Consider the following 19,907-nt stretch of genomic DNA (forward strand, 5'->3'; position numbering starts at 1 on the left):
AAAAATATATATTAATATACATATTATAAAACAAAATTGAAATAAATATATTTTTATATTTTTATAAATATATATAAATATATTTTAAACAAAATATTAATATTAATAAATAAATATATAATATTTATTTCAATTGATATAATATATATAATATACATATTAATATACATAATTGAAATAAATATATTAATATTACTATAATTTATATATATAATATAATATACATATTAATATATATTAATATACATATAATAAAACAAAATTGAAATAAATATATTTATAAATTTATATAAATATATATATAAATAAATACATTTATTTATTTATATAAATATATATAATATATTTATAAATATATTAATATATTTATAAATATATTAATATATTAATAAATATATAAATATATTTTAAACAAAATCTTTATATTTATATATAAATATTAATATTTATTTCAATTGATATAATATATATAATATACATATTAATATACATAATTGAAATATACATATTAATATTTATATAATTTATATATATAATATAATATACAAATTGAAATATACATATTAATATATATATTATAAAACAAAATTGAAATAAAAAATATTATATATATAAATAAATAAATATTAATATATATAATATAAAATGAAATTGAAATCGAAAAATCTAATTTCTTTTTGCGATTTCAAAAAGTCCATTACCGAATTCGAACCAAATTCGCATAATTTGAAATCGAAAATTCCGAATTTTTTTGTATATTTGGAGCTGTTTTTGATATATTATTTGGATGTGGTGTTTTTAGAGTTGTTGTTGTTTGTGTATTATTGTAGCATTGTAGATGAAAAAATTATTTTTCAAAAAATGCTGAATCCAAACAGAGCCTCATTTCAATCAAACTTTTTCTAGGATCGATACTACAATGGAGCATCATTATACTTTTATGAAGGAAAGTGAAAAAACAAAAGGAAAGATAACTCCTAGAAATAGTCTGAACATGCATAAGATAAATAGGTAATGTAATAATGCTTGATTTTGCAAAAGAGAAATACACTACATGACTTCTCTTTAAATTATACAATATTTTAATCTAAATATCAGTTTTTTGCAATATTTGTTGCTAATATTTCTACTAAATGTATGAGTATATATTGCATATGAACAACACATTTTTTTATTAGCCTTCTACCCTTAAGAATCTAATAAATTTCTTTTTTATTTCGTTCTCAAGATGACGAGTCCTCGATTTTTCATTTCGCTTCCATTACTGCAGTGATGTTGTCATCCATTGTTATCTTTGTCATTGGAGGAGTGCCAATCTCGCAGGCCAATACTCACCACTTTCAATTTGCTGAGCCATGGTTTATCAAGTTGGGGGCTACTTTTTTGTACCGTCCATGTCTCGGTTGTTCTTCCTTTGGAAGAACTACCCACGCTACTATGCCGCCTATATGGTCTTTGTTGCTCGCATGGTGTTGGTTCATGGCCGCATCTATATACTTTTGAAAATAATTGGAGAAAAACATAACTACCAAATCGAGATCTAAGCATAACCATCTCCCAATATAGGAGGTTATTTTGTTAAAACCAATTGGCTGATGTCAATGGAGCAAGCCTTCCTGAAATATGTGGGTTAAGAAACGGAGGGTTGGTTAACATTTTTGAACCTGTCAATGGTGGTGGTGAAGCAAATGCAGAAGAAAATCTCTTCTAATTACAGACCTCAAAAAAATGATGGCTCATAAACTGCTAGAGAAATAACCGCTCAACCCCATTTTCCATTTCTTCCATCACCTAAAAAGAGGCCTTAATAATGCATCCAAGAAAATCAGCAGATACACAAGCAAGAGAAGAAGCAAAAAGGCAAAAAATCTTTAAAAGCCAAAAAAAAAAGAAACCAAAAAAATGGCAAAGGCTGTTGCTGTTGTGTCTGCTCTCTGCTTTTTGGCCCTTGCCAGCCTTGCTCATGCTCAAGAAGCAATCAGTGCCATTAAAATAACGGGTTTTGCTGATCAGTGCTCTGCATAATTTCAAATGTTAATTTTGACAAGATTGAAATTCATTAGCCAAAATATCAAGATAGTAATAAATGTAAGTGTTGCATTCACATGGTAAATTAGACGTAATTTAAGTATCTATTAATGAGTGACCCAAGAAAAACCTAAAATAAAGAACAAATGTTTTTTGTTATAAAAAGAAATCCAATATTACCAATGAGATAGCTGAAAATCATGTGTTACAATTTATTTGACTTTCACAAAATCAAGAGGAAAAACCAATATTTTCGTTAATACTATAAAGGTGACATGATCCGATTTTCTTAACCATGTGAATCCTTACGCAATATATTTAACTAGTCACTAATGAATGAATGGTTTTTTAAAATTGTGTTATGAGAACTGTGCACTACTACAAGGCCATAAAAAATATTGGTATTTTGGAGAATTTTTTTCGATAAACCATGTTCAAGATTTGAACTAAACACACGGGTAGAGCCAAAATCCCACAGGCAGGGGGCAACTGTCAATTTATCGAAATTTTATAGCAGAGTTCAAGACTTAATTAATCTCGATGTGGGTTATCATATATATTATGTTATACACTAATCATTGACTTAGATTTATTGTGATGATCATATAGTTATTAGTTTTTTCTTCCTAAAAGGTGCCATCAATGTTTGGTGTAGAATAGATCCGTTACTTTTGTTTAAGTTAAATATTACAAAATTTTCTTATGGAGAAGAGAATATTCTAAAACTTAAAAAAGAAATATAGATGTAAGAGTTGAGTTTATAAAGTTAAAAGGGAGCAATACAATTAAGACACATAATTTTACAAAATTGAGGAGAGGAGAAAGGTGTGGAAATAAGATGCAAAATGAAAGATTTAATAAATATTCTAGTCTATCATGGAATTTTTTTAAAACTTCAGTAGGGAGAGACATATTGCCCACCCTCAAAGACACATGCCTTGCCCCTGACTAAACATATTATTGCAATGGGTTATTACTCACGCCATATTTAAACCCACCATATATCTGCAAATAGGGTTTGTCAATTAAAGAAACAATATAAAATAGAAAACTATAACTCAAGTGAAGTAATTAAATAAAATTATCTTAGAAATTGTTACAGTTAATCAAGATTGTTATAGCTTAGACTCCACGAAGTACACATAAAATTAACTCAATTTAGTATATTGAGATAAACCAAAAAAAAAGCATGGGTTCTAACTTCATGAAACTATGACTTTCTTCTTTATTTCTTAACAAAATCTTAAGGCAAATTATAGTGCTCTTAAGTATACTTGCTTTGCAAACGTTTACATTGCTAAACTTACTAACTCAGTATTTTGAATCAAAAGATCAAATAACCATTGACAAATTAGACAATACTGGCATTCTCATCCGTGCTATGTATGGATTTATATTTTAAATCAAAATTATATTTTATTTATTGTAGTATAGGAAAGAAGTATAAGAGACAATGCTAAAATAATTCAATAGAGTGTAGGTTAACACATGCTGAAAAAAAAACATTGCATGAACACTTCATTCTTTGTTGCCCTCATGGTGTTGGTTCATAGCTGCATTGATATATTTCTGAAAATAACTAGAGAAAAACATAACTACCAAATCGAGATCTAAGCATAACCATCTCCAAATATGGGAGGTTATTTTGTTAAAACCAATGGGCTGATGTCAAAGGAACAAGTCTTCCGGAAATATATCGGTTAAGAAACGGAGGGTTGGTTAATATTTTTGAACCTGTCAATAGTGGTGGTGAAGCGAATGCAGGAGAAAATCTCTTCTAATTATAGACCTCAAAAAAATGATGGTTCATAAACTGCTAGAGAAATAACCGCTCAACCCCATTTTCCATTTGTTCTATCACCTAAAAAGAGGCCTTAATAAGGCATCCAAGAAAACCAGTAGATACACAAGCAAGAGAAGAAGCAAAAAGGCAAAAAATCTTTAAAAGCCAAAAAAAAAAGAAGCCAAAAAAATGGCAAAGGCTGTTGCTGTTGTGTCTGCTCTCTGCTTTTTGGCCCTTGCCAGCCTTGCTCATGCTCAAGAAGCATTCACCGTCAAAGGCCGGGTCTACTGTGATCCATGCCGCGTCGAGTTCCAAACAAGCCTCAGCAAAAGCATCGAAGGTAAACTAATTTTCTTTAACCATGTATTACCATATCAATTTACAGATTAATCTTCTTTTTTTTTAATACTGATAACATATATACTAACAGTCGTGGACGCATGAAAGATGTCATAGTCATATTTTTCTTATTTCCTAGAATTTAGCTTAATGACCTCGAGAGCAGTAGAATTAATGTTGTTTGCTACTATTGGCAGGTGCTGAGGTTGAATTACAGTGCAGGGTACGCGAAAACGGAACAGTGACAGTCTCACAAAAGGCCACAACTGATGCTAATGGAAACTACGAGTTGAGTGCGCAAGGCGATCATGAGGAAGAAATCTGCGAGGTAGTTTCCGTGAGCAGCCCCTCACAGGAATGCAATGTTCCCTTTGGCGAAAACAAGGCAAGGGTACTTTTGACCCAAAACAATGGCGTCCAAGGCACTGATCGCTATGCCAACGCTCTTGGCTACAAGACCGCTGAGGCTAATCCCGATTGCAAGGCAATCCTTCAAGAAATGGGCTACATCCCAGATGAGGATCAAATATAGGAATTTTTTTTTAAATAGCCTCTTGCCTAGCTAGGCGCCTGATCAATAAAGATTGACTTCTCTCTTGTATGTGTATCCAATTCATTCTGTTTAGAAGGTCATGAGCATGAGGGTGAAATAAAATACAATTCTTATTTAGAGAATTGATTTCGTGATGCTTTGGCAAGATTAATTAATTGAAAATAACCCTTTTATTTTTCTGGTGTATTGAATTATAAAGTCAATAATGCAACTCATAAGCAATCTATGTTAAACAACATCGACTGCAAAGGGAGAGATAGTGTGTTACATTCCTCCAAAGTTAGTTGGCAGTGGATATCTTCATCTACCATCACATGGCGATCGCCCTTCATCCTCAACTAGACCACAGCCATTGGATTCGTCCGTAGAGTCTACTATTCCATTAGGGTCTACTATATCCCTGTCCACTATACCCTTGAGCATCGGCCAGATGCTTATATATCATCAAGGTTGTCTATAGCACTCAAGCCTCTAACTGAGACATTATGGATCCAGCTAGCTCCTTCTGCCCTACCACTACACACAGAGTTAGGACACAAGTGTACTTCTCCCAGGAGACCGAACGAGCAGTTGGATTTATATCTCTCATCAGTGGGAGAGCACATTAGGCATGCTAGAGAGTTACGAGGGACCCCACTTAGAGGAGCAATAGAGACATTTTGATTTATCCTTACTATTTTTTGACTTTATTGTCTAACTTTGGATGTATTATTGGGTTCTATGGCATATCTTACTACTATTAATACTATTATTACTATGCTCTTTAGCTTCTCCTAATCTAAATTTTTTTGATGGGTTAATTTGAATCTGTGTTATTCCAACATGAGATATTGATCACATAAGATTCGGAGTAGCAATGGTGAAATCTTATCTTTTTTTTTTGTTTTATTGTTGTTTTCTATATTTTTCATATTGAACTATATTACACTTGTCAATCCCTTTGTATATTCTGATGTCGAGAAATTTTTATGTGATCAACTTCCCACGTACTAGTTAAGTTTGGTACATATAATTTAAGAGAAATCAAAATAGTAAATGACCTATGGTATTAAGTTTTTCCTTATTCCTTTACAAACTCTGTTGTTTATAATATATTTTCCAAATTCGAACGTTCCATTGGAATGGGCCCTATTAGGGGACTATGATTGGAATGATATATTTTAAGATCTAGCAAAATGCATGTGCTTTGCATGTGTTTTCAAAATGATAAATTATGTGGCTATAAATAGAGCTTTCATCTCTTTCCCTTAATATTAGGACAAATTAGGTGTCCAACTTTCATAAGTGTGGCAATTTAATTGTGGGTCTAATTTTTTTTTTTCTAATTTTATTTGTTACGACCACACATCTAAATTAGTATTTGCTATATTTTAGATGCAGAGGTAGTTTTGCAAATTTGATTTACCCTAATATGCATTACTTCTTTTTTCTAACATGTATAATATGCTTAATTTTTATGAACAAAATGGGTATTTGATAAAGAGAACAATGAAGATGCACCCGAGGCACAATTTCTAGATGAAAGTGTCCAAAGTTAACATAGCTAATGGATGAAATTGACAGAATTGGCGTAATATGTCACCTATTGGACAACAAATTTGAGACAAAGGAAATTAAATGAATAGAATGAGACAGATGAAAAAAAGTTCAATGACTCAATATATATATGTGTGTGTATTGGGTACAAAATCATTTTCCGATATCTGAGTATTGCAAAACATTTGGGTTGGATAAAATTTTTTAATTTTCTTTTCGGCTTCTTGCTCTTTGAGAGAGGGCATTTTTATTTTTAATTTGTATGCAACTTATAAATGCCCATCAGTGCCATTAAAATAACGGGTTTTGCTGATTAGTGCTCTGCATAATTTCAAATGTTAATTTTGACAAGATTGAAATTCATTAGCCAAAATATCAAGATAGTAATAAATGTAAGTGTTGCATTCACATGGTAAATTAGACGTAATTTAAGTATCTATTAATGAGTGACCCAAGAAAAACCTAAAATAAAGAACAAATGTTTTTTGTTATAAAAAGAAATCCAATATTACCAATGAGATAGCTGAAAATCATGTGTTACAATTTATTTGACTTTCACAAAATCAAGAGGAAAAACCAATATTTTCGTTAATACTATAAAGGTGACATGATCCGATTTTCTTAACCATGTGAATCCTTACGCAATATATTTAACTAGTCACTAATGAATGAATGGTTTTTTAAAATTGTGTTATGAGAACTGTGCACTACTACAAGGCCATAAAAAATATTGGTATTTTGGAGAATTTTTTTCGATAAAACATGTTCAAGATTTGAACTAAACACACGGGTAGAGCCAAAATCCCACAGGCAGGGGGCAACTGTCAATTTATCGAAATTTTATAGCAGAGTTCAAGACTTAATTAATCTCGATGTGGGTTATCATATATATTATGTTATACACTAATCATTGACTTAGATTTATTGTGATGATCATATAGTTATTAGTTTTTTCTTCCTAAAAGGTGCCATCAATGTTTGGTGTAGAATAGATCCGTTACTTTTGTTTAAGTTAAATATTACAAAATTTTCTTATGGAGAAGAGAATATTCTAAAACTTAAAAAAGAAATATAGATGTAAGAGTTGAGTTTATAAAGTTAAAAGGGAGCAATACAATTAAGACACATAATTTTACAAAATTGAGGAGAGGAGAAAGGTGTGGAAATAAGATGCAAAATGAAAGATTTAATAAATATTCTAGTCTATCATGGAATTTTTTTAAAACTTCAGTAGGGAGAGACATATTGCCCACCCTCAAAGACACATGCCTTGCCCCTGACTAAACATATTATTGCAATGGGTTATTACTCACGCCATATTTAAACCCACCATATATCTGCAAATAGGGTTTGTCAATTAAAGAAACAATATAAAATAGAAAACTATAACTCAAGTGAAGTAATTAAATAAAATTATCTTAGAAATTGTTACAGTTAATCAAGATTGTTATAGTTTAGACTCCACGAAGTACACATAAAATTAACTCAATTTAGTATATTGAAATAAACCAAAAAAAAAAGCATGGGTTCTAACTTCATGAAACTATGACTTTCTTCTTTATTTCTTAACAAAATCTTAAGGCAAATTATAGTGCTCTTAAGTATACTTGCTTTGCAAACGTTTACATTGCTAAACTTACTAACTCAGTATTTTGAATCAAAAGATCAAATAACCATTGACAAATTAGACAATACTGGCATTCTCATCCGTGCTATGTATGGATTTATATTTTAAATCAAAATTATATTTTATTTATTGTAGTATAGGAAAGAAGTATAAGAGACAATGCTAAAATAATTCAATAGAGTGTAGGTTAACACATGCTGAAAAAAAAACATTGCATGAACACTTCATTCTTTGTTGCCCTCATGGTGTTGGTTCATAGCTGCATTGATATATTTCTGAAAATAACTAGAGAAAAACATAACTACCAAATCGAGATCTAAGCATAACCATCTCCAAATATGGGAGGTTATTTTGTTAAAACCAATGGGCTGATGTCAAAGGAACAAGTCTTCCGGAAATATATCGGTTAAGAAACGGAGGGTTGGTTAATATTTTTGAACCTGTCAATGGTGGTGGTGAAGCGAATGCAGGAGAAAATCTCTTCTAATTATAGACCTCAAAAAAATGATGGTTCATAAACTGCTAGAGAAATAACCGCTCAACCCCATTTTCCATTTGTTCTATCACCTTAAAAGAGGCCTTAATAAGGCATCCAAGAAAACCAGTAGATACACAAGCAAGAGAAGAAGCAAAAAGCCAAAAAATCTTTACAAGCCAAAAAAAAAAAAAGAAGCCAAAAAAATGGCAAAGGCTGTTGCTGTTGTGTCTGCTCTCTGCTTTTTGGCCCTTGCCAGCCTTGCTCATGCTCAAGAAGCATTCACTGTCAAAGGCCGGGTCTACTGCGATCCATGCCGCGTCGAGTTCCAAACAAGCCTCAGCAAAAGCATCGAAGGTAAACTAATTTTCTTTAACCATGTATTACCATATCAATTTACAAATTAATCTTCTTTTTTTTTAATACTGATAACATATATACTAACAGTCGTGGACGCATGAAAGATGTCATAGTCATATTTTTCTTATTTCCTAGAATTTAGCTTAATGACCTCGAGAGCAATAGAATTAATGTTGTTTGCTACTATTGGCAGGTGCTGAGGTTGAATTACAGTGCAGGGTACGCGAAAACGGAACAGTGACAGTCTCACAAAAGGCCACAACTGACGCTAATGGAAACTACGAGTTGAGTGCGCAAGGCGATCATGAGGAAGAAATCTGCGAGGTGGTTTCCGTGAGCAGCCCCTCACAGGAATGCAATGTTCCCTTTGGCGAAAACAAGGCAAGGGTACTTTTGACCCAAAACAATGGCGTCCAAGGCACTGATCGCTATGCCAACGCTCTTGGCTACAAGACCACTGAGGCTAATCCGGATTGCAAGGCAATCCTCCAAGAAATGGGCTATATCCCAGATGAGGATCAAATATAGGAAATTTTTTTTAAATAGCCTCTTGCCTAGCTAGGCGCCTGATCAATAAAGATTGACTTCTCTCTTGTATGTGTATCCAATTCATTCTGTTGAGAAGTTCACGAGCTGGAGGGTGAAATAAAATACAATTCTTATTTAGAGAATTGATTTTGTGATGCTTTGGCAAGATTAATTAATTGAAAATAACCCTTTTATTTTTCTGGTGTATTGAATTATAAAGTCAATAATGCAACTCATAAGCAATCTGTGTTAAACAACATTGACTGCAAAGGGAGAGATAGTGTGTTGCATTCCTCCAAAGTTAGTTGGCAGTGGATATCTTCATCTACCATCACATGGCGATCGCCCTTCATCCTCAACTAGACCTCAGCCATTGGATTCGTCTGTAGAGTCTACTATTCCATTAGGGTCTACTATACCCCTGTCCACTATACCCTTGAGCATCGCCCAGATGCTTATATATCATCAAGGTTGTCTATAGCACTCGAGCCTCTAGCTGAGACATTATGGATCCAACTAACTCCTTCTGCCCTACCACTACACAGAGTTAGGACAGTAGAGTACTTCTCCCTAGGGACTGAACGAGCAGTTGGATTTATATCTCTCATCAGTGGGAGAGTTACGAGGGACCCACTTAGAGGAGCAATAGAGACATTTCGATTTGTCCTTGCTATTGGTTGACTTTATTGTTTAACTTTGGATGTATTATTGGGTTCTATGGCATATCTTACTACTATTAATACTATTATTACTATGCTCTTTACCTTCTACTAATCTAAATTTTTTTGATGGGTTAATTCGCATCTGTGTTATTCCAAAATGAGATATTAATCACATAAGATTAGGAGTAACAATGGTGAAATCTTATCTTTTTTTTTTTGTTTTATTGTTGTTTTCTATATTTTTCATATTGAACTATATTACATGTGTCAATCCCTTTGTATATTCTGATGTCGAGAAATTTTTATGTGCTCAACTTCCCACGTACTGGTTATGTTTGGTACATATAATTTAAGAGAAATGAAAGGATTGTTCAACTATGGTATTAAGTTTTTCCTTGTTCCTTTACAAACTCTGTTGTTTATAATATATTTTCCAAATTCGAACGTTCCATTGGAATGGGCCCTATTAGGGGACTATGATTGGAATGATATATTATAAGATCTAGCAAAATGCATGTGTTTTCAAAATGATAAATTATGTGGCACCTATATGCTCAACTTCTCTAAAATCAAATCATATTTTAAGTGGCTATAAATAGAGCTTTCATCTCTTTCCCTTAATATTAGGACAAATTAGGTGTCCAACTTTCATAAGTGTTGCAATTTAATTGTGGGTCTAATTTTTTTTTCTAATTTCATTTGTTACGACCACACATCTAAATTAGTATTTGCTATATTTTAGATGCGGAGGTAGTTTTGCAAATTTGATTTACCCTAATATGCATTACTTCTTTTTTCTAACATGTATAATATGCTTAATTTTTATGAACAAAATGGGTATTTGATAAAGAGAACAATGAAGATGCACCCGAGGCACAATTTCTAGATGTAAGTGTCCAAAGTTAACATAGCTAATGGATGAAATTGACAGAATTGGCGTACTATGTTACCTATTGGACAACCAATTTGAGACAAAGGAAATTAAATGAATAGAAAGAGACAAATGAAAAAAAGTTCAATGACTCAACATATATATGTGTGTGTATTGTGTACAAAATCTTTTTTTCGATATCTAAGTAATGCAAAACATTCTTGCGAAACATTTGGGTTGGACAAAAAATTTTAATTTTCTTTTCGGCTTCTTGCCCTTTGAGAGAGGCCATTTTTATTTTTAATTTGTATGCAACTTATAAATGCCCATCAGCAGCCACGGATTTAAGGGGGGGCTGGTGGGGGCTTAAGCCCCCCCCAAGCCGCCGGAAAACCCCCTATATTTTATGAGATAATTTACTGTATTAGATCAAATTTAACAATAGAACATCTCATAAGCAAGTGGGATCCATACACGTAGCTAGATCTCACCTATGTGCAAAATGATCTAATGGTGGATTAGGTCTATAATAGACTCTCCCACACATAATTAAGTTTTTAATTAGGGGCTCTTGATGGATTTCAGCAAGGGGGTTAATTTGATATGTGACATAACACAGTCAGTCGTAGAGTTTTTTTTTTTTTTTTTTCATCTAATTATGCTGTAGATGTGTTTCTAACGAGAGAAGTATAAAATATATGCTTTAACCAAACAATGGCTACCCAAAAGAAAAATGAACAATGGATATAGTAATTGTTTTGAGTATCTTACCTTTCGTAGCTCACAAGTTTCTTTTTGAACCCTTATCACTATAAAAAATTCTTGAGCTGTCAACAATACATATAATACTGCAAGAATTAGAGATTATGTATTCAAGTCTGACTAAATACCAGTTTTGGCTAACTCTATATTTAGTTACCATTTAAAGTATTTAATCAATATGTCTACTACAAGGGCGGATCTAAGGTGGGGGCACTGTCCTTAAATTCCTATAATACTTACATAATTTTAATATAATTTTAAGTGTGCCTCCAGAGTTTTTTTAAAAAGGATATGAAAGAATTACGTGATTTTTTAAATTAGTTCATAAACTAAAATTCTAAAAAGATACTTGGGCACAAATTCCATTTAAAATAAGTTAAAAAAACACCTTTTCATTTCAATTTGCAAGTACCAATCATATTATTCACTTTCTTTAGGCCCCACTCCCTAATTTCCCTTCCCTTCTCTGGGCTCCCATTTTTCCCCCACAACTGAGAGTCACTACCTTCGACATCCAAGCAGCTAGCTACTCTTTTTCTTGATCAATTCATCTAATCATATCATTCATTTCCTTTGTTCCCACTTCCCAATTTCCCTTCCCTCCACTAGTCCCTCATTTTCCCTCCACAACCGAAAGCCATTCTTATTTCCACAACCAAATTAGTTATCAAAATATAAAAACTTACAGTGAGCAATTGTAAATAGTTTAGTTTGTTTTTGAAATAAAATTATTATTACATTAATAATTTTGAATTTGTCTTTTTATGTTTTTCATGGAATATATGCATCATTTGTACTTATTGGTGAGTTTTTTTTTTTTTTGCTTAAAAAACTAGAAAAAGAGTAGATAAAAAATTTTAATGTTGCCTTTGCCCCCACTAAGAATTTTTTCTGGCTCCGCCCCTGCCCATCAGTGCTATTAAAATAAAGGGTTTTGCTGATGAGTGCTCTGCATAATTTCAAATGTTAATTTTGACAAGATTGAAATTCATTAGCCAATAAATGTAAGTGTTGCATTCACATGGTAAATTAGACGTAATTTAAGTATCGGTTAATGATTGACCCAAGAAAATCCTAAAATAAAGAACCAATGTTGTTTTAATAAAAGAAATCCAATATTATCAATGAGATAGCTGAAAATCATGTGTTACAATTCATTTGACTTTCACAAAATCAAGAGGAAAAACCAATATTTTTGTTAATACTATAAAGGTGAGATGATCCGATTTTCTTAACCATGTGAATCTTTAAGTAATCTAATTAGCTAATCACTAATGAATGAATGGTTATTTAAGATTGTGCTATGAGAACCATGCACTAATTCAAGGCCATAGAAACATTGGTATTAAACATGTTCAAGATTTGAACTAAACATGGGGGCGGATCCAAAATCCCATGGGCATGGGACAACTGTCAATTTATCGAAATTTTATAGCAGAGTTCAAGACTTAATTAATCTTGATGTGGGTTATGGTATATATTATGTTACACACTAATCATTGACTTTGATTTATTTTGATGATCATATAGTTATTAGTTTTTTCCTCCTAAAAGCTGCCATCAATGTTTGATGTAGAATAGATCCATTACTTTTGTTTAAGTTAAGTATTCAAAAATTTTCTTATGGAGAAGAGAATATTCTAAAACTTAAAAAAAATATAGATATAAGAGTTGAGTTTATAAAGTTAAGAGGGAGCAATAAAATTAAGACACATAATTTTACAAAATTGAGGAGGGGGAGAGATGTGGAAATAAGGTGATAAATATTCTAGTCTATCATGTAATTTTTTAAAACTTGAGACATAATTGCCCACCCTCAAAGACACGTGCCTTTCCTCCTGACTAAACATATTATTGCAATGGGTTATTGCTTGCGCCATATTTAAACCCACCATATATCTGCAAATTGGGTTTGTCAATTAAAGAAACAATATAAAATAGAAAACTCTAACTTAAGTGAAGTAATTAATTAAAATTATCTTAGAAATTGTTACAGTTAATCAAGATTATTATTGCTTAGACTCCACTTAGTACTCATAAAATTAACTCAATTTAGTATCTTGAGATAAACCAAAAAAAAAAAAAAAAGCATGGGTTCTAACTTCATGAAACTATGACTTTCTTCTTTATTTCTTAACAAAATCTTAAGGCAAATTATAGTGCTCTTAAGTATACTAGCTTTGCAAACATTTAGATTGCTAAACTTACGCATTTGAGTTATTACTAACTCAGTATTTTGAATCAAAAGATCAAATATCCTTTGACAAATTAGACAATACTGGCATTCTCATCCGTATTATGTATGGATTTATATTTCAAATCAAAATGATATTTTATATATTGTATATTGTATTATAGGAAAGAAGTATAAGAGACAATGCTAAAAAAATTCAAAAGAGTGTAGGTTAACATGTTGAAAAAAAAACACTTCATGAGCACAAAATGAACTTCCTCAATTAATATTTTAAATAAATTGAAACTCAAATTTGTTTACCTTTTGTCTATCAAAATCTAATCACAGTTTTGATAAAAAAATTAAATTTATAATGTTATACATAATAGAGTAATCGTAAACCTATTTATCAATAACCAACAAAAAATACATATTATACCCATATATCAAAATTTACAATATAACAAATAAATTAAAACTAATTCATTTCCCTCAATTTTAGGAGAATTTTTATCTCCCACCTTCTACCACTAAAATTACTAAATGTATTTGGATTTGGTGTTTTTATAGTTGAATCCATATTCAACCTCCAATTGAAGTGATAAAATATGAAGAAAAAGAAAAAATTTTCATAACTTCTACTTTGGTTTTACACTTTTCAAATGTATGTACATTTTTATTTTCAAAATAAAAACACTAGATTTAGTTATTTTTAATAACAATTTGGATCAAATGGTGTCAACTTTTCAAAGGAAAAAGTTTATAGTTGAATTTGCATTCACCTTTCAAATTGAAACGGCAAAATTTGAAGGAAAAAGGAAAAAGAAAATCCACAATTTGGTTTAGTATTTTTAGAATATACTTAACATTACTTTGTACAATATGAAAATCATATAAAACCAAAAATTGATCAAAATGGTCAAAAAATATTGGCATATGGAAAATGCAAATGAAAATATAATAAAATGTTTTATATGTCCTCAAAAAATAGAAAAAATAAAAAACATTTGAAATGTAAAAATGAGATAGTAGGGTTGCATATTTACATATGATGAAAATAATAAGAATAAGCAAAATAATAATAATACCCAGGACAATTCTTAGTGGTTGGGTATTACGCTCTTATTCGAACCTAATTAGGGTCAAATTTGAATCAAATACGTACATAAGCTGAGTATATATAGTTTAGAGTCAAATGTTCTATATCTTTCCCTTAAACTATATTGCTACATATTTTTGGTGGGATTGTTGTTATTTTTATTATTACTTTTCATCAAAAATAAAAATTTTCATGTTGAAGAGCCAATGCAACGTTGCTTTTAATTTAATGATTTCATAATTTAGGCTTCATAAATGATACGATTCTTGATTTCTTATATCTATGACCATTGAATATTATTTCCTCTTTTTAAATACAATTTGACCATTTTAGTTAGAATCACTGAGTTTTATAGCAAATTATTATTATTATTTACATTTCTACTCTTTAGTAGGATTGTTTATGTTTCCAATTCATTTATCTTCGATGAGTAAGTTTCAAACCAAATTCCTATATTAGTGGAATCATTTATTATTTTTAAAATTCAAAACACATGAAAAGATTTTTAACAATTAAAAATTCCACATTTATACTTTAACAATTAAAAAATTCCACATTCTATAAAAAGAGGATAAGGGGTTGGAAGGCTTATGAATTGACCATGTTAAATTCCCTTTTCCAATTTGTACATATTTAGATTTTCATCTTTTTCTAATTTCTATAATACTATTTTGCTCAAAAATAGACCTGTTGAATCCTCATTATAAAAAGGCCATTGAACAAGTCCCCTGATCCAAGTCCAGCTGATTTGAACCCAAACCAATTTCCTTAGCTGAAAATTCATATCCGCTCCACTCCCGTCACCATCATTTGGCCTGCCCTTCCATCTCCGACTACTTCCCGGCATCGCTAATATATACACACCGACAAGGACCTTTGTGCATTTAGTTTTGAGGGAAAAATGCACTATTTTACAGTTAATTTATTTCTTAATAATCGCCATACAGATCTTGGGTTTAAAGGTGATGGTTTTCACCAGTGGTTAGATTTAGATAACCACCCTAACAAGTGGTATCAGAGCCCATATGGTTGATTGTTAGGAAATAATTTGGATTTAGTAATTTTATTTTGTAAAATTAATTATGTATGATATTTGTGAAGAATCGGCAGTTGTTTGCAATTTTTAAATTGTTTATGTGATACGATGGCTGATTGTTCACTTATATATCTATTGACTTCGGTAATATGGATTCAGTGGCATCCGCTGCAATCGTTAAAATAAAATTACTTGACAAGTAATTAACTCCTAAATTTATTGTTTTTCATGCCTTCGGGTGCCTAGTCATAGAAGAATTATAGTTTTTGCAACTTTCATAAAGTTGTTTGCAATCCCAATTCTTTGCAATAAAGTTTTCAATTCGTGGGTTCCACCAACAAGTCTTCATAAGGTTTCCATGGTTCTGGTCTTGATTCACGGCAACTTTTTTTTTATTTGGTCAATTTTTCAATTCGGTGGACTCCACGGATTGTTAGATTTGCAATCACTTTTGTTCTGATGCATGGCCAATGAATCCAGACTTCTTGTTTGCTTATGTCATTCACGTGCCTTTTACTTTTGATGATTGTTGTGTGAATTTGTGAACAAACGTGGACCAAGGTTCCATGATGGTCAAATCCTGGTTATTGGCTTCGATGTTTTGCACTTTTGCTTGGCCGATTCACTGTTTTTCAATATATTTATGTTAAGAAAATTAGAGTTTTTTAAATTTAGTGAACCCTAATAAAGTTAAATAGGACATTTAAGCCCTATAGAATCCATATATGTGGCCCATTAAATATATAGTTTTATAAAGTACTTATGGATTTCAAGAAATTTTTGGGCTTGAATGATAATTTTGGGTCAAATTATGGATATGGACCTTTGGTCCAATAAGTCATGATTCAATTTAATTGATTTCACCATGTTTGACCACGTTTTGATCAAAGTTGACCAAAGTTGACTTTAATCAAAAAAATTTTTATTTAATTTGGATAATTTTAAATTTGAATATTGGTATGATTATATATATTTTGAAATAAATTAATTGAAATAATATGTCACCAAAGTGACATCTATTATGGAAATTAATTTGTTTTAAAATATAATTAGTTGGACACTAGTAATTTTATGAATATTGATCGGCCCAAAGGAAGGTCAATATTTAATGAAATTATATGTGCACTTATGGTAATAAATACGTGATAATTATTTGAATTTTACATGTGATTTATAAATTGGCCCAAAGAAAAATTTATTTTCGACATGTTATTATTATCAGTATTTATTACTGCACCAAGATATCACTCAGAAGTTAATATTTTTGTCCAAAGACGAAATATTAATGGAATATCGGTATCTTGAGATGGGACTGCCATTATTTGAATTTATTATTGTTTTGATTTATGTGAGCTTGTTTTAATTATGTTATGTTTTCTGTTCAATTGCGAATGATCTTACAAATATTACTTCCAACATCAATAATATTTCTATGCTGAATGGCACAAACTTCAAGTCCTGGAAAGAAAATCTCTTGATAGTACTTGGAATAATGGATCTCGACCTTGCGTTAAGGGATGATTCTCCCCCACCTCTTACAGATCAGAGCACCACTGATGAAAAGAGAAATAATGAGAGGTGGGAGAGATCAAATCGCTTGTGTTTGATGATCATTAAAAAGGCCGTTCCAGAAGCATTCAGGGGAACAATGTCAGAAACGATTGCAACCGCTAAAGAGTTCCTTCAGGACATTGAAAAAAGGTTTGTAAAGAACGAAAAGGCTGAAGTTAGTACGCTCTTGACACGCCTAGTTTCGATGAAATATAGTGGTAAAGGCAATATCAGAGAGTATATCATGGAGATGTCTCATCTTGCTTCGAAATTAAATCCACTTAAATTGAAACTCTCTGAAGAGTTACTAGTGCATTTGATTTTAATATCTCTTCCTATACAATTTAGCCAGTTTAAGGTGAGTTACAATTGTCAAAAGGAAACTTGGTCTCTAAATGAACTCATCTCATACTGTGTAGAGGAAGAGGAAAGGTTGAAGCAAGAGCAGACAGAAAGTGCTCATCTGGTGTCAACCACTAATAACAAAAGTAATGGACTTAAAAGAAAGAAGGAAAAAGTAGCTGCAGGTACAGCGCCACAAAAGAAACAACAAAAGAAATCGAATGATCAGGGAAAGAATAGTTGTTTCTTCTGTGGAGCTGAAAGGCATCAAAAGAAGCATTGCACCAACTATCACGCTTGGCGTACTAAGAAATGTATGCTTCTTAATTTGGTTTGTTCTGAGGTTAATTTAACTTCGGTACCTAGACACACATGGTGGTTAGATTCTGGTGCAACAACTCACATCAGTGTGTCTATGCAGGGTTGCCTGAATTGCCGAAAGCCTAATGATAATGAAAGATATATCTACGTGGGCGATGGCAAAACAGTTCAAGTTGAGGCAATTGGAGTTTTTAGATTATTGTTAAAGACCGGATTTTATTTGGATCTCTATGAGACATTTGTTGTACCATCTTTTAGACGGAATTTAATTTCTATTTCTGCTTTGGACAAATTTGGTTATTTTTGTTCATTTGGAAATGGAAATTTTGAATTGTTTCATGATTCAAAATTGGTTGGTTCTGGTTCTTTAATGCATTACGATAATCTATATTTAATTGATACGATTGCCTCATTTAATGAATCTCTGCTTTTAAGTACTAAAGGAGTTAAAAGAAAATTAGCCAATGAAAATTCAGCTGCATTATGGCACAAGAGATTGGGACATATCTCCAAACGGAGAATGGAAAGGCTTGTGTCAAATGAAATTCTCGACCCCTTGAATTTTACAGATTTTAATGATTGTATTAACTGTATAAAGGGGAAACAAACCAATAAAAGGAGATTTGAAGCCAATAGGTCCTTAGACGTCTTAGAACTTATACATACAGATATTTGTGGACCATTTCCTACATCTGCTTGGAATGGTCAATAATATTTTATAACGTTCATAGACGATTTTTCAAAATATGGCTACATATATCTCATTTCTGAAAAATCACAATCACTGGACGTGTTCAAAAAATTTAAGGCTGAAGTAAAGAATCAACTCAACAAAAGAATTAAAAGCGTCAGATCTGACCGTGGTGGTGAGTACTATGGCAGATATGACGGTTCAGGTGAACAACGTCCATGACCATTTGCTAAATACCTAGAGGAATGCGGTATCGTCCCACAGTACACTATGCCGGGTTCACCCACTATGAATGGTGTAGCTGAAAGACGAAATAGAACGCTTAAAAACATGGTAAGGAGTATGATATGTCATTCTACTTTACCAGAGTCACTCTGGGGTAAAGCACTTAAGACTGCAGCATATATCCTCAATAGGGTTCCAACTAAAGCAACTATCAAAACCCCTTATGAGTTTTGGACAGGAAAAAAACCCAGTTTAAAGTATCTGCATGTTTGGGGGTGTCCAGCTGAGGCAAGGCCTTACAGGCCAAATGAAAAGAAACTGGACTCAAGAACGATTAGTTGTTATTTTATTGGATACTCTAAAAGATTTAGAGGTTACAAGTTTTATGATCCCACAACTAAGTCAATTTTTGAGACAGGATATGCCCGGTTCTTTGAGGATGTCGAGTTTGGGGGAGAAAATACAGTAAGGAACATTGTCTTTAAAGAGAAATATATTAATATTCCCACAGGTGTTATTGCTCTTGCTCAGGACCCTATTCCTGAACTTGATCATGACATGACAAATCAAGACAATGTTGAAGAGCAAACTGTTATAGAAGAACAAACTCTTCCTCTTCAAGAACCAGTGCCATTAAGAAGATCCACTAGAGAAAGGAGAAGTGCAGTGCCAGATGATTACATTGTTTTTTTCCAAGAACATGAGAATGACTCTGGATTGATGGAAGATGATCCAATCAATTTTCGTCAAGCCATGGAAAGTTCAAATTCTCAAAAGTGGATCGATGCCATGAATGAGGAGATTAAATCCATGAAGGACAATGATGTTTGGGATCTTGTCCCATTGCCAGAAAGTGCGAAACCCATTGGTTGTAAATGGATATTTAAAATTAAAAGGGATTCGAAAGGTAATGTGGAAAGATTCAAAACTCGTCTTGTCGCTAAG

General features: G+C 31.8%; 2 protein-coding genes across 2 annotated transcripts; both read left to right on the forward strand.

The window, feature by feature from the left end:
• Positions 1-3,950: 3,950 nt before the first annotated feature.
• Positions 3,951-4,816, forward strand: LOC113687739 (anther-specific protein LAT52-like). Its single transcript, XM_027205278.2, has 2 exons — positions 3,951-4,151; positions 4,348-4,816. Exons 1-2 carry the CDS (start codon positions 4,001-4,003, stop codon positions 4,680-4,682), a joined length of 486 nt encoding a protein of 161 aa, XP_027061079.1. The 5' UTR covers positions 3,951-4,000; the 3' UTR covers positions 4,683-4,816.
• A 3,698-nt stretch (positions 4,817-8,514) lies between these two features.
• LOC113743805 (anther-specific protein LAT52) lies at positions 8,515-9,384 on the forward strand. The gene is made up of 2 exons (XM_027271905.2): positions 8,515-8,698; positions 8,895-9,384. Exons 1-2 carry the CDS (start codon positions 8,548-8,550, stop codon positions 9,227-9,229), a joined length of 486 nt encoding a protein of 161 aa, XP_027127706.1. The 5' UTR covers positions 8,515-8,547; the 3' UTR covers positions 9,230-9,384.
• The last annotated feature ends 10,523 nt before the right edge of the window (positions 9,385-19,907 follow it).

Source organism: Coffea arabica, chromosome 5e, assembly GCF_036785885.1.
Source record: "Coffea arabica cultivar ET-39 chromosome 5e, Coffea Arabica ET-39 HiFi, whole genome shotgun sequence".
Classification (NCBI taxonomy): Eukaryota; Viridiplantae; Streptophyta; class Magnoliopsida; order Gentianales; family Rubiaceae; genus Coffea; species Coffea arabica.

What these genes read in the sequence shown, in the direction of transcription:
- LOC113687739 (XM_027205278.2), top strand. Translation starts at nt 4,001, where the DNA reads ATGGCAAAGGCTGTTGCTGTTGTGTCTGCTCTCTGCTTTTTGGCCCTT. An exon ending in CCTCAGCAAAAGCATCGAAG is followed by an intron (nt 4,152 to 4,347) that starts GTAAACTAATTT and finishes TACTATTGGCAG; the next exon opens with GTGCTGAGGTTGAATTACAG.
- LOC113743805 (XM_027271905.2), top strand. Translation starts at nt 8,548, where the DNA reads ATGGCAAAGGCTGTTGCTGTTGTGTCTGCTCTCTGCTTTTTGGCCCTT. An exon ending in CCTCAGCAAAAGCATCGAAG is followed by an intron (nt 8,699 to 8,894) that starts GTAAACTAATTT and finishes TACTATTGGCAG; the next exon opens with GTGCTGAGGTTGAATTACAG.